The sequence below is a fragment of the Pediculus humanus genome, genomic scaffold (genome assembly GCF_000006295.1).
Source record: "Pediculus humanus corporis 1103172107540 genomic scaffold, whole genome shotgun sequence".
Taxonomy (NCBI): Eukaryota; Metazoa; Arthropoda; class Insecta; order Psocodea; family Pediculidae; genus Pediculus; species Pediculus humanus.
Genome location: NW_002987155.1, coordinates 31,371 through 47,326, shown reverse-complemented (window position 1 = coordinate 47,326; position 15,956 = coordinate 31,371). Strand labels below are relative to the sequence as shown.

At 25.8% G+C, this 15,956-nt stretch overlaps 1 protein-coding gene across 1 annotated transcript in view; it reads right to left on the bottom strand.

The window, feature by feature from the left end:
- Nucleotides 1–544: 544 nt before the first annotated feature.
- The window catches only part of Phum_PHUM189320 (class A rhodopsin-like G-protein coupled receptor GPRsif, putative), a gene marked incomplete at both ends in the record, with an annotated part of 20,079 nt that continues 4,667 nt past the window's right edge, over nucleotides 545–15,956 (bottom strand). The window contains 5 exons of the mRNA XM_002425220.1: nucleotides 545–590; nucleotides 1,814–2,020; nucleotides 2,099–2,286; nucleotides 2,361–2,709; nucleotides 10,859–10,958. Coding sequence (XP_002425265.1) covers nucleotides 545–590; nucleotides 1,814–2,020; nucleotides 2,099–2,286; nucleotides 2,361–2,709; nucleotides 10,859–10,958 — 890 coding nt within the window. The remainder of the gene's footprint in view (nucleotides 591–1,813; nucleotides 2,021–2,098; nucleotides 2,287–2,360; nucleotides 2,710–10,858; nucleotides 10,959–15,956) is intronic.

The following is a 15,956-nucleotide window of genomic DNA, read 5'->3' as shown; positions in this document are numbered from 1 at the left end:
GAGAGAGAGAGAGAGAGAGAGACGTGAGTTTTCCCGTTAGTCACATTTGAGACGAGACAAAAACAAAATGGCGGTAATTTTTTTTTTTTTCCCCTCCGTCGCTATTAATAATTGTTTGTTGTTGTTATTTTATAGCGCTATAGAGAGAAAAGTGTAAACGTGTTACGTTTGTCTATAAAATATATTTCCGCATTTACAACCGCATTCCGTCACAGAGTAATAAAAGACAAAAATAGAAAAGAAAAAAAAAAAAAATTTTTTCTATTGTTTTTTTTTGTTTTTAACGCTATAAAAACGTTTTGTATAGTTATAAATATTTATAGTCTATAAAATTTCTTTTTAAAAAAATTATTTAAAATTTTAACAGAAAAAAAATAATAAAATTCTTAATAAGAAGAAAAACATCAACGCAACCTTTTTTTTTGATTATTTACTCTCTCTCTCTTTCTTATCAGTACCGTGGGTTTATCAATAAATTTTTATATATATAGTAAATTTAAACGCTATAATTTATAGACGTTAAAAAAAATTATTATTATCATCATCAGCTATTATACCAAAAATTATGCGTTCCCTGTTGATTTTTTCCCCTAGAAAATTTTCATTAAAAATTAATCGATAATGTTAGAGGGGAGGGGGAAATTTTTTTTTTTTTTTAAATATCTTAATATTATCATCATTATCATTATTATCATTATCATTATCATTAATTTTTTACACGTTTCGGCTGCAAAAAAAAATTATTTTCCTTCCTATAATGAATGCATCACGAAAATCGCTAAAAACTAATTTTTTAACAATGACTATATACCAACCATTTAAATAATTTATATTATTAATAATAATAATAATTTTATTTAATTACGTAATAATAATAATAATAATATAATTATTTTTAATAAGTCGATAAAAAAAATAAATTTTTTCGTTTTTTTTTTTTTTTTTGAGAAAAAATAAAAAAATATCCGGTTAGATTAAATAAAAAGTGCACTTTGATTAATACATATATCAATTTTCTCTTACTTTAATAAATTATTATTATTATTATTATTATTATTTGTGCTCATGCAAAATTATTTATTTATTTATTTATTATTATTATTATTATTTGTGCTCATGCAAAATTATTTATTTATTTATTTATTATTATTATTATTAAATAGTCAAAATTAAAATGCAAATATTAAATACAAACAAACGGAAATACATAATCAATTTCCTGTTATAAAACATGCAACGCTCTAATGAAAATGCCAAAAAAATTTTTTTTAAAAATTTGACTCTCGAATTTCCGTTTGTATTTCTCTCTCTCTCTCTCACCACCACCACCATCACCACTCCCTCCACGTCAAACGACGTGTAAATAGACAAATTAAAAATTTTTCTTTCTTTGTTCTTCTCGTAAATTATCAATAAATGATTAAATATTTTTTCGTAATAATAATAATAATTCGCTCACGTGTATGTAAATAATTTAAAAAATCGACGTGGCAGCAAAAAATTTTATTATTTTTACCCTGTTTACGTTTTTTTTTTTTTTTATCGATGTTATCGTTACGATAATAATAATAATAAATGTTAATATTATTATTATCATAATTAATGATGGAGAGAAAAATTTGAGATAAAAATAAATAACTGACGTGGAAATAGTAATTTTTTAAATATTTTAAAAAGTGTTGTTGTTACTGTTACTGCTGCTGTCGTTACAGTTATTATTATTATTATTATTATTACGTTTTAAATGAGAAAATCCATTTTTTTTAAAAAAATTTTTTAAATACCAAAATTATTGAATATGTAAGAGACCGACGTATCCTGCGGCGGAGGTTTTCTCGTCGACGAATTATTATTATTATTATTATTATTATTATTTATGTAATAAGATGATTTATTTCTCATGCTCGATGATGATCCCATGAGTGCGACAGCTTCGTAATATCTAAGTCTTCCACAGCATTTTTTAGATTTTATTATCGCGACAAAACCTCTCCGATATTTTTTATTAAAAAAAGCGTACCTGGAAAAAAAAAATGGCGGAAATAGTTATCGTTTTTATTTTATCGTGGGGGAGGAAGGGGGGAGGATTCATACTCACAGTATGGGATTAATACAAGAATTAGATGATCCCATCCATTGTGCCACGGGTGTTATGTAAGCCAATATATTTTCTTCCCAGTGATTGACGTCACCTCCGAGTTTTATCCTTGCAAATATTATGTATAAAGGCATCCATGACACGACGAATATGATTACTACCACGACTAACATTTTAACGACTTTTACCTTAGAAAAAAAAACAATCGTTATTACTTTTTGTGTCACGTGATAAAAAGATGATGATGATGATGATGTTGAACCTTTGATTTCTGTTGTATTTTTTCCATTTGTACATCTTTCGAATCCGTCGGTATTGTTCTCCTCCATACTTTTATCCATATCAATATGTAACACAAAGTTATGAGTATGAGTGGTAGAATGTAGCAGAAAACTAAATTCACGACGAGAAAGTAAAGGGATCCGCTCAGGGATTCCGGCCATACTTCCAAACACAACAAAACGTGGGGGGATTCGCTAAATATGACGAGATCAAAATATAGAGCCCAGGGTATCGTCGCCGTTGATGCCACGACCCATATAACGATTATTATAACTCGTGCTCGCCTTTTAGTTATTTGACATTTCAACGGCCACCATATTGCTAAAAATCTGAAACGAGAAAACAAAAAATTTCACTTTCCCATCGATCGATCGATAATTATTTCCGGCACGTGTAATAGCCATCTTTAACTACATTAATAATAATAATAATTGCGGATAAATATTTTGACCGTTACGAAAAAAACGGTTTGTAAATTTAGTAATAGCTACTGGAATTTTAATTCAATCAATCAATCAGTCAATCAATCATTCACGACTCTTACTAGTGGTATTGAACGTTAACGCAACCGTCGCGTAAAATTCTCGTATTGATCTCTTTTCCCTTCCCTCTCTTTCCCCCTCCCTCCCCTCGCTTCTGTTTTTCTTCTTCCACTTTTCAAAAGTAACATTTTTCGCGTGATGGTAATAATAATAATTGTATTATATAAAAGGAGGGGGGGAGGAAAATTTCAATCGGTTTATTGCCTGACGATTTAGACGTAAAAGTTAAAAGTTAAAAAAAGGCAAAAAATGTTTCGACGTTGGAGTAATAGTAATAATAATAATAATAGTAGTAGTAGTAAAAAAAAAAAAAATTCGATAAACGAGACGAAAATGGGGAAAAGAGAGAGAGAGAGAGAGGTGGGGGGAAAGGAGGATTGGGGGTGGGTGGTAAACGAAGAAACGGTGGATGGCGGTGGTAAAAAAAAAAAAAAAAAAAAAAAGAAATTTAGGTCGAGCATTGATCTGGAAAAAAAAAAAAAATTTTCCCGTAAAACCAGGTGGAAAATTCGTTGAAAATAACGTGAAAAGGAAACAACAATAAAAAAAAAAAAAAAAAGGAAAACGTCGTCGTGAAACGGGAACGGGAAAGAGCTTTACGCTACATAGTAAATTCTCAATCGATTTTCCTTAAAGCTCCTGGAATTTAAAGAATTTTTTTTCCTCCAGGAGCGTCAGTTTGAAAAATAAAAAATAGAATCTTCCTTTTTCCCCCCTTCCTCCCCCTTCCTCCCCCGAGGAAGGTTTTTCTTTTTTATCGTGATTTTTATTTACTTATTTCGTCAGCCAAAAAAATTTTCTTTTTTTTCGTCGTTATTGTCATCATCGTTCCCGTCATCCTCTTCCTCCTCGTCTTCGCCACAAGGAAAAATCATTATTAAATTTTCCATCCTTTTCCATCCTTTTAAATATCATTCATACATTTTCCATCTCTTTTCCAAAAAATAAATTGCCCGTAGTAAACTAATCTACTAAAATGTACGTTATCCTTTAGTAAATTTTCCACCGCCCCCCATTTCTTTTCTTATTTCCGGATTATTATTATTTTTTTTTTTTCTAATATGTTGGCAACGGTAGAAGGGGGGAAAAAAAACTTTAAACGAATTTTAAAAATGATAATAATAATAATAATAATTTATTTTCTTTTTATTTCCATGACACGATACAAAAAAAAAAAAAGTTTTATTTATTTATCGACGACGACGACGATGACGAAGACGGCGATGATAATAATGATGATGATGATGATGATGATAAAATCACAGAGACAAATGATAATAATTAATGATGATATGATTTGACGTATGAAACTGGAAATATCGGTAGAGTTTTAACAATTGGTACCGTTTTGACAACCGGTACGATGGGTACCGTTTTCACAATGGGTACGACAACGGGTTTGACAAAAACCGGAGCTGCCTTATACGTCACGATGGGATGAGAATGAACAATTGGTACGATTGCTGGAGCGGTATGAGTCAAAATCGGTGAAACAAAACCACCGGCAACAACCGATAAAGCAACGGCGAATATAATCTAAAATAATAATAATAATAATTAACACGCGAATCATTCTTTCTTCCTATATATCGAAAACCTTTTTCAAAAAAAAAAAAAAAAAAAATCACAAAAACAGTTTTGCCAACTTACCAATTTAAACATTTTTAAAAAAATTTTACTCTCAACGTTCACTCGAAGAAATCTAACAAACGATTTATTATTATTTAATCGTTGACTGGAGTTTATATAGTAAAAAAAATTTTTAACCAATGGGGAAATATTTAAATATTTGCGGGTATCTCTCAGATTTATCAAAACATTTGTTTCACAACAACCCCTCTCACGTCCTCGACCCAATCATAACAATTTTCTTTTTACCAGGGGGGCTGGAAGGGGGAGGAAGGGGGGAATTTTTCGGCCGTTGCGTTATATACGCGCGTGTGACACGAAAATGGATAAAAATCAAATTTTATACTTTAATACTATTTTTAAAAAGGAACGATAATAATAAACGTTGCGATTATTATTATTATTATTATTATTATTATTATTATTATTATTATTATTATTATTATTATTATTAAATTATTATTACGGTGGGAAGAATGAGGGCCGTAACGAGACGAATTTTCCATCAATCATTTTCGATTGACGAATTTTTTAATATTTGTTATTTTATTTTAACCAAATACCCGAAATGATTTTTCGTGCGTTACAAACACGGGACGAAACAATTACGTCATCGTAAATTTTTTGCTATCGTTTACTGATATAAATAATAATAATAATAATAATAATAATTTGTCGTTAATTTTTCGTGAGTTTGAACAAAAAAAAAAAAATTTGTTTGTTTTTATAACGCGTTCGATCATCAGTTATTAATTAATTATTATTATTACGTATTAAATTTTTTTTTTTTTTTAGCAGACGACGATAAAAATCTTAAAATTTTATTTGAGGGGACCGAGACGAGACGAGGGGGGGCTTTTTCACGAGTTGCATAAAAAAAAAAAATTTTTTTTGGTAAATTTATTAATTAATCATTTTTAAACGAAAGGATTGTAACAACACATTGCGGTTGTTACATTCTTTTAATAAAAAGAAAAATTTTAAATAATAATAATAATAATGATAATGATAATAATGTCGAAAATTTCGAAATAATAATAATAATAATAATAATAATAATAATAATAGTAGTTTTTTTTTATTTATTTCATCGACACGAGGACACGTAACGCGCACCAAAAACGCGAATCAAATTGAAATTAAATAAAAACTATGAAGAAATTTCATCGTTATCATCATCATCATCATCATCATCATCATTATTATTATTATTATTATTCGTCATTCCGTGAATGAAATTAATCAAAATCACCGACATTGACGTCACTTTTTTTTTTCTCTCACTACGATTGTAGTAAGTTTTTGTGTAAGAAACAAAACAAAAAAAAAAAAAAATTCTCATTTAAAAATTTACATACAACGACTAATTTATTTTCTCACCGTCTCTCTCTCTCTCACTTTCTTTCATTCTCATGCTTTCTCCATCTCTCTTTCTCTCTCTCTATCTCTTTCATATTGGCAAATAACAATTCAAACGGTTAATTACGACAATTAATTGTTTATTTATTATTTCCACGAAAATTATTAATAAATACCTTATTTTTTTTTTTTTAATTAGTTATGAAAAATTTTAATGATAATAATAATAATAATCGTGAGATTTTAATAATAATAATAATAATAATTATTATGCAAATGAAAAAAAAAAAATTTGAAAATTTATAGTTTTGTTAAAGTCTATAAAAAAAAAATATAGTTTTATAGCAAAAAAAAAAAATTCATAAAAATCATCGTTTTTTTAGTGAGACTCCATTATAGAAATAATAATAATAATAATAATGATAATAATGATGATGATAAAAAATATCGAACGTCGAATAAATTTTTTTCTCTTTTTTTTTTTAATACGATTCGAACGTTCCGCCATTTTAAAAAAATTATTATTATTATTTGTCGAGTCATTATATCGTTACGAAATTTTTGTTTTTAAATAAATAAATAAATAAATGATGTTTACAAACAATAGAAGGACCGAACCGAATTATTTAATATATAATAATAATAATAATAATAATAATAATAATAATAATAATAATAATAATAATAATAATAATAATTGGACATAAACGACCTAGATAAAAAAAAAACAAGACGAAAAAACGTTGAGAGTAGACAAAGTTTTTTTTTTTTCTTCAAAAATCCGTTCGGATAATTAAATCCTCAGTCTTGTATTAACCTTTTACAAATTCCCTATAAAACGACGGGATTTTTTTTTATATATATTTATATATATTTATCATTAATCCCGTATTCCAGACTTTTCTCGTTAAAAAAAAAAAAAACAAAATGGCGCGGATCGAATAGAAAAAAATAAAAAATTTAAAGGATTAATTCGAACGGTTGATTTTATCAATTTTCATATAAAATAATAATAATAATAATGATGTTTTTAAAAAAAAAAAATTTTTTAAATCCGTTATTCGAACGTGTTCAAAAATAGAAAAGTTAATATTATCAAAAGCATAATAATAATAATAATAATAATAATTTTGAATTTTTTTTTTTTAAATTTATGTTTATTTTCTCTATGATATTATTTTCCAATAGAAAATATTGAATGCGTTTAAGTGGTTTGATTTTTAATACGTTTGCGGTGGTTTTTATTTTGCGGGCGGGGGAGGGGGGAAGGGGAACGGGAGGGAAAGGATTTTCCCATAATAGATTTAAATTTAATAAGTTTTTTTTTTTTAAGTTTCCGTCGCGTTTTATTTATTTTCCTAGATTTTCCAATACTTTCGTGTCGTCGGAACTTTTGATAATTTTATATATCTTAAAGCAGACGACGAGTTTTTAAAAAAAAAAAATTTTCACAGGATTATTTATAAATAATAAAAATAATTCTGGAACGTTCTGGAAAAACCAAAAAACCGTTCGAAATCGGGATTACAATTACTTTTTTATTTATTCCCTTTTTTTTTGCTAAAATTTTCGAAAAAACTCCTCCTCTCCCTGTTCCTCTTACACCCCCTTTAATCCTCCCTTCCCCCTTTAATACGCCCCCATTTAAAAGTAAATAAACAATCGCGAATTAAAAAAAAAAAAAAAAAAAAAAAAAAACGGAAACGTGTTCCGAACAGAAATTATATAAATATTGGAAAATTACATTTTGAAAATGAAAGCGAAAAAAAAAAACTTTTACGATTTTTTTATTTAAAAAAAAAAAAAAAAACAGATTAAAAGGGAAAGGGTCAAAGGGTCAAAGTTTAAAACAAACAAAAAAAAAAAGAATTAATAATAATAATAATAAAACCCTTTTCATTTTTTAACTAAATCAATTTCGAACCGATAAAAAAATTGAAAAAATTCGTTTTTTCTTTTTTTTCGACGCCATCTTATTATTATTATTATTATTTTAAATAATTAATAAGCTTATTAATCAATAAGTTTACTAATTAATTTATTAAGACTTTCCGTAAAAAAAATAAATAAATGTATTTATGTACATAAAAAAAAAATTTTCCTTACGAAAATAATATAATATTAATTTTTCTCAGACGTTCGTTTCCGGTTTATTTCCCTACTCGAATACGTTTTATCCGCCATTTTGAAAAAATTATTTTATTAATTTTAGGGGCGAACAATAATAATGATAATAATCTAAACCGTACGATAGATTTTAAATAAGAGAAAGATAGAGTAAACAATAATAATAATATTTATTTAAATCGACGAACTTTTGAAATATTTTGATTAACGTTCCGAACGTCCAAAAAAAAAACGTTCGATTTTTTTTTCTTCAAAAAATTAAAATTTATCGAGTCTCGTTTGAAATAATAATAATAATAATAATAATAATAATAAATTAATCACTTGTTTGTTATAATAATAATAAATTAATCACGTGTTTGTTTTTTTTAAAAATGTATCGATCGTAAAAAAAAAAAAAAAAAAACGATAAATCTTTCTTTCGCGAAAGTGAAATTTATTTATTTTAAGAAAATTTTTTTTTTTTGGCACGTTTTTAATTTCAAATATTTTCTCATACTCATCCTTAATCCGACCCTGAACTTTTTATCACATGGAAAACCATATTCTTATTACGATTTTAAATTTTAACGGACGAAAAATTTAAAAAAAAAAAAAAAAAAAAATTATTTATAAATTTTTAATTTAAGACCTGCATTTGTTTTTATTTTTGTTTTTGTTTTGCGTCTTCTGCTGATTTACGCGGTTTATTTTTAAAATTTGTTTATTACATTTAATAACAGACTAAATAATAAATAAATAAATAATATATTAAAGTCAATAGGTTAAATCATTTTTTAAAAAAAATAAAATTTTATTAAAGGTTCATCGAATGCAATTTTTTTCTTTAGACAATAAATAATATTTGAAAATACGATTGACCGACCGACCGACCGGAAATTCAACAAAAGGTGAACGAACTCAAACGAACGAACAAACGAAAGAAAATTTTCTTTCTTTAAAACCGGAAACGGGGGAATCGTTTCGAAATTTTCTTTCTTACCCTAACGTAGTTATACGTGTTTAATAATTCCTTGTAAAAAAAAAAGCGAATATAAAAAAAAAAAAAAATGAATAAAATAATAATGGATACTTTTTTTTTTTTTTATTATTCTGTCTTCTGCTTGTCGTAATTTTCTAAGAAGGGGAGGGAGGGGGTTGGAAAAGGGAAAAAAATTTTTTTTTAACGAGTCGAATCGTCTCGTACAATTGAATGACCTAATTTTAATTAAATTTTTTTAAAAAAAAAAAAAATCCCCGTTCGTCGATGGACGTTCGTAATCATTCGTTCATTAAAATAATGTTTTCCTTTTTTTTTTTTTATTTAAATTTTCACGTCTTGGAAAAAACGAGAGAAAATATTTATATGTAGGACGTAAGAGAGAAGGGGGGAAGTGGGGGGGGAAACTCGCGTTTACGACGTTTTAATTTTTTTTTTTTTTTACAGTAAAATTCATTTTTGCAGAAACGTAAAAGAGCTAAACCATCTCTTCTTTAAAAAAATTTTTTTTTTTATTATTATTTTTCAGTCGTAAAATAAATTAAATATATATATATAAAAATTTTTTTTCAAGTCTTCTTCCACGACATTATTCCTTTTTTTTCATTTTTTTTCTTTTTTTCTAATTTTTAGATTTTGAAAAACGTAATAAATCAATTTTTTTTTTTTTTTTGTTTTTAGTCTGTTGCATTTACGATACGAAATTTAACAAAAAAAAGCAGGAATAAGAAAAAGTGTCAGAAGAAAAATAAAATAAAGTTGACAAACGAAAGGAAAAAGAAAGAAAAAAAAAGAAAAAAGAAAAACGTGAAAATTTTGTTGCGATTTAAAAATAAAAAAAAAATCTAAAGTTTTCTTTTTTTTTTTTTTTTTTTACTCCCGTGAAATTAATTTTAAGCTGTCAAAAAAAAAAAAAAAAAGAAAACCGTTAACTGGAAAATTCATTGCAATTTTTCTTTTTCTTTTCCCTTCCTCTTTCCCTCCCCTTCCCCCTTCCCTCCTCCCTTTTCTTATTTTCCCGTCGGAAAATGCAAAGAAAAAATAAAGAAAATTTTTTTTTTTAAAATGAGATCTTAATCCTTTGGAACAAAAAAATCGATAAATAAATAATTGAATTGGTTTTTTTTAATTTTCCTATTGGCTGTTGCTTCTTCCCGGAATTCCCACTTTTTATCCCGTAAACCTTTCCCAGTGAATAAATAATAATAATAATAATTAAATACAAAAAAAATTATCCCTGGCATTATTTTAAATAATAATTTATCATTTAACTATCGAAAAATTAATTCGCGTTCGGGTAAATTATATTTTTCCGACGTGACATCCTATAATTATTATTATTATCATTATTATCATTATTATTACTATTATCATTATTATTATTATTATTATCAACATTTTTTTTGCAAATTTCCGTCTCAGGTGTTAACCTCCCGATTTATTACTCCGCAGGGAGTTGAAACGTTTCAAAAAAAAAAAAAAATTCAAATCGTTTGACTTTACCCACGCGAAACCGTAATTAATATCATTATTATTATCATTATTATCATCAATAAATGAATAAATAAACCGTTGCAAAAATAAGGGAGTGACGAACGATTTTGCAACGTCGCAAACAAAACAAAAAAAAAATGATTTTCCCTAATTTAATTTTACTCGTCTTTCGTTTTTTTGTTTAATAAGTTTAATTAAATAAACGTTAATAATAAATAAATAAAATTAATTAGTCGAATTTATTAACCGGGTAATTAATTAATTAATTAATAATTTTTTCTGTCGTATGTAAATAAATTTTTCCGACTGCGGTAAAAAAAAAAAATAATAATAATAATAAATGTTTACCTGTCTAAAGACACGGCAATTAAACTGTAAACGGATGCAGCAACAGAAACTCCCTGTACGTATGGTACCGTTTTACACATCCACCAACCCAAAATCCAAGCTGTAAATAAATAAATAAATAAATAAATAAAATAATTTATCGTTTCGTACAATTATTATCATCATCATTATTAATATTATAAAAAAAAATCGGGAAACAAACGAAATCATTTGTCTGGAATAACGATTAAAATCCGATTTGTAAACAAATTATTTTTCATTATTATTATTATTGTGTGTTAAACTCCTCGTGAAATTCTTTCTTATCGGTAAACACTGATCGCCATTTTTGTTTTTGTAACGGAAATGATAACGTTATCATTTACATAAATAAAAATGCCATTTTTTTTTAGAGATTTAAATGTGATAGTATTCAAAAAAATTAATAATAGGACGATAAATTTTTTTTTTTTTTTTATTCACGTCGTCACCATTATCATCATCATTATTATTATTATTTGGGCACTCAGGTAATCGATCGGGTTTTGAATAAACGTTATAAATAATTTACGCACTCTTGATAATTAATTCCTTTTTTTTTTTTAAATTAAAATAAATTATAATAAATTATAAAAAGGAGGATAAAAATTATCCGTGTTAATTCGTTAATCCTAATCGTCGCGATTAAATTTTCTCCAGTTATCCAGTTTTGGAATGTATGATTTGATTGATAATTTTACGTTCGTCGTTTTCTTTGATAAGTGTGACGAATAATAATTTCGAAACGAATACTGAAATTTTCTTTTTAACAGGCACAGCGGAAAACTTTATAAAAAAAAAAATTTTCCAGGGAAGGAAATGGGTTTCCACGCGTATGTTTAGCTTACCTAATAATTAATTTAATGGAATCGTTAAATTTTCAACGTTTTCATTACGGAAATTTTTTTTAGTCGTCGTGAAATCACGTTGATAAATAATCCAAAAAAAAAAGAATCCACAAAACAAAAAAATATTTTAGAGGATTTATGTGGGAAATTTTTCCGAGTCTGAGGTCCTGATTTGCCCAGTTCGAATTTTCCAGTCAGATTGAATAAATGTAATTCTTGATTTTAACCTACGTCACCTACGATTAATTTTCTTTTTACGGATTTAAATCAGTTCCATGAAAATTTCATATTAATTCACGAATGATAAATTCGGTGTTGCCAACATTTGCGAATGTAATTTTTTGCCATTGCAAACGACGCGTAAATCCCGATCAAAAGTCGTTTTATTAATCGTTACGAAAAATAAAATGATTTTTAAATTTTCGTAATCACGTGACATAAACAATCTCGAAACGGGGAAATTTTTTTTTTTGTTTACAAACAAATAATCACGTGATTTTATAAATTTTTAAAATTTAATAAAATTTTTTTTTATCGCGTTTGCGTAAAATTTTTTTTTAAATAAATAATTAACGTTTTAAAAAATATGATAAATATTACGTCGCGACGACATTTTGAAAAAGATAATTATTAAAAAATTACGACGGGGGTTTATAATTAATTAATTTATTTATTTATTAATTAAATTAAATAACGTCGCGAAACAAATTTCGAAGCATCGTTGATTTCCCCTCCCTCCCTCTCCCTCTCCCTCTCCTTTCTCTCTCTCTGTCTCTCTTATTAACCATAGCAAAATTTTTTTAAATCGTACCTGAACCTTAAACAATTGTCAGTCCGATACGTCGTACGCGTTACCAACCGAAAAAAAAAAAAAAGAGAAAATTTTTGTTTTTTTTTTTTTTGATTTGTTTTCCCGTTTCATTTATTTTAAATTGACGTGTTACGCATATGATAATTAAATGAAAAACAACGTCAATTTAAAAAAACAATTTTTTTTTTCCCGTAAACATTTTAATCACGTCATGATTTTAAAATCATTTAAGATTATTTATTTAGGGCATCGCAACGGAGAAAAAAAAAAAAAAAATTTAAATTAAATTAAAATTTTTTTTATACTTATTATCATTATCATTATGACGTAACGAAATACGCAAATTTACGAGTCGGAAGTATTAGAATAATATCGAAAAACGGTTAAAAAGATATATAAAAGAAAGTAAATTTTAAAAAAAAAAAAGTTTTATTTGCTTTTTTTTCCTCCTCCCCCTTTCCCCCCCCCGCTTTGTAAAAGTTTCGTTTGGGATTTGTTCTAGAACTTTTTATTATAATAACATGTCTCGATGAGACACATTTACCGCATCAATTTTTACCAAGTTTTTTTTTCTTTTTCTTTTTTGTAAAAGAAATAAAAAATAGATCAATGTATAAAATATTTCAATTTGATTAAAACTATTGTTATTTGTCTTATCATCATTATTATCATTATTATCATTATCGTATTCGTTTTTTTTTTATTGTTTTCGTTAGTTAAATGAATTCTTTTATTGTAAATAAATTTTATTAATTTTTTTTTTTTTTTTTTTTTTAATTTTCGTCATAACATTTGGTTGTAAGTTTTTTTTTTCCCCCCGTTTTTAAATTCGCGTTTTTTTTTTTTTTTTTTTTAAAGATAATAATAATAATAATAAAATTTATCGAACAGAATTTTTATGTTTATCTTATGCTCATGTTCAAATCGCGATACGAAAAAAAATAAAATTTGATGTTTTTTAAAAAGAAAAAAAAAATTCATTTAACGATTGCAATTCTATAAAATAATAATAATAATTATTAATATTCTTATTGTTATTATTATTATTCGTTATTTAGTCGCAAATAAAAAGATATTTAATAATAATAATAATAATATTAACCAAATGAATTTTTTTTTAATTGCGATTATTCCAAACGTTAAAAGTCAGATGTAAAGTCATAAATATGGGGGGGAAAAAAATTCAAGCAAAAATATTGCTGAGAGCAAAAAATTAAAATTCGTATTTTTATATATATATATATATATAAATTTTTGCTAACTTTATAAAAAAAAAAAAATACCTGAAACGCTTTCGAAAGAAAAAAAAAAAAAAAAGCGGACGAACGAATAAATAAATAAATAAAAAATATTTTAACGTGTGCGTGTACGTGCGTGTGCACGTGCATGTATTCTAATATCAACGTTTAAATTCGAGTTAAATTTTTTTTTTTTTACATAATAACGTTCAATTTTATTTATTTATTGATGGGTTATCGATAAGAAGAAAAGAAAAATGATTTGCGTGTTCCTACGGTTCGACGACTTTGACGGTAAAAAAAAAAAAAACAAATTTAATTTTTTTTAATTTGTTTCCCCCTCCCCCCATCAAATAAATCACATTATTATTATTATTATTATTATTATTATTATTATTATTATTATTATTATTATTATTATTATTATTATTATTGATTTTTTTTACATTTTAAAGTAATAGAAAATTTTTAATTCGACGACAACAACAACAAAAACATTTAATCGCGTTTTTATTTACACGTTAACGAATTTATTTATTAAAACACTTAAAATTATTAGCAGACGACGTGGTTCCCCCCTCACACTCCCCCCCCCAAAATAAAAAAAATTCCATTTCGCGGCGATAAATAATTCGTATGAAATTGTGGAGAGAAAAAAAAGAAAATTAATTAAATAAAATGTAAAAAAAAAAACAAGCGTAAAAATTTAAATGACATCTCAACTCGAATTCTGATTGGTTACAAAATTTTTTACCCCCCCCCCCCCACCATCATCCCCTCTCGCTCGTATGAATGATTCATCCCCATCCATCCGCATTTCATCGTGAAAAGTAATCTTTTTGATCTTTATTCCCGAGTAGTATTATAACAACAATAATAATAATAAAATTCAAAATGGCCGACGACGATGAAAACTTTTGTTTATTTATTCGGGGTCAACGAACTCGTTTTTCCCTTTCTTTTTTTTTATTTATTTTTGACGTCGAAAATATTAATTTTTTAAAAAAAAAATTATCAAACGAAATTTTTTCATATATGTGAAATCATTTACGTACGATTAAAAAGAAATGATAATAATAATAATAATAATAATAATAATAATAATAATAATAATAATAATGATGATGATGATGATGATGATGATGATGATGATAACAATAATAATTGTTTGGGCGATTTCCGTACGTTACCCATGAATTCAACGCATCGCTAATTTAATTCGGGGAAAAACGAAAAATAAAATTCGTTTACTATTTTTTTTTGTGGGGGGACGGGGAAGGAGTGGGGGGGAGGGCGAACAATTTTGCAAATGATTTACCTGCAACGTAATAACTTACAAAAAAAAATATATATATGTATATTCACCTTAAAAAAAGAGGTCAAAGAAAATTTACAATTCGCTACATTTGAAATTGATTGATTTTTTTTTAAAAGGAAATTTTTCCCGAAAAATTTTCCTTCTCGTGAATTTCTGCTCAAGTCTTTTCAGACATTAAATCGATCAAATTTGAAAAAATTTGACCTCTTCGAAACATTTATTATTATTATTATTATTATTATTGCTGGAAAATTTTTTTTTTTACGTGGTAAAAAATTCATTCATTCAGTTAATGCACGTGTGCACATTTGTCAAAAAGAATCTTTGTTTAAATTATCGGTCGTGACGTAATAAGAATGACGAAAAAGCGGACTTTAAACGAAAAAAAATTTGAGAAGGGGTCGGGGAGGGGTGGGGGACGGGGCGGTTAAAATCAACAATAATAATAATAAGTAATAATGAAATTAATGTAATGGTATTATTTATTTATTTATTAATAATTTATAAATTTTAAGAAAATTAAATTTATTAATAAATAAATAAATAAAATGTTTACTTTTTTGTTTTTTTATAAAATAATGATGATGATGATGATGATAATAATAATAATAATAATGCATTAAAAATAAATAAAAACTACATTATGTGCCCACTCATGTTTTCTTTTAAAATAAAATTTAATATTTAATAATTTAATGATTTTATTGTTTGTTCGTTTGTTTGTTTGTTTTTTCGTTTGTTTGTTCGTTTGTTTTCAATAAGTTAAAAAGTTTTTACTTATTTATTTAATTTACGAAAAAAAAAATCAATTTTATTAAGTTTCGCGTTATAAAATTGAAACGAATAGTAAAAAAAAAAAAAAACG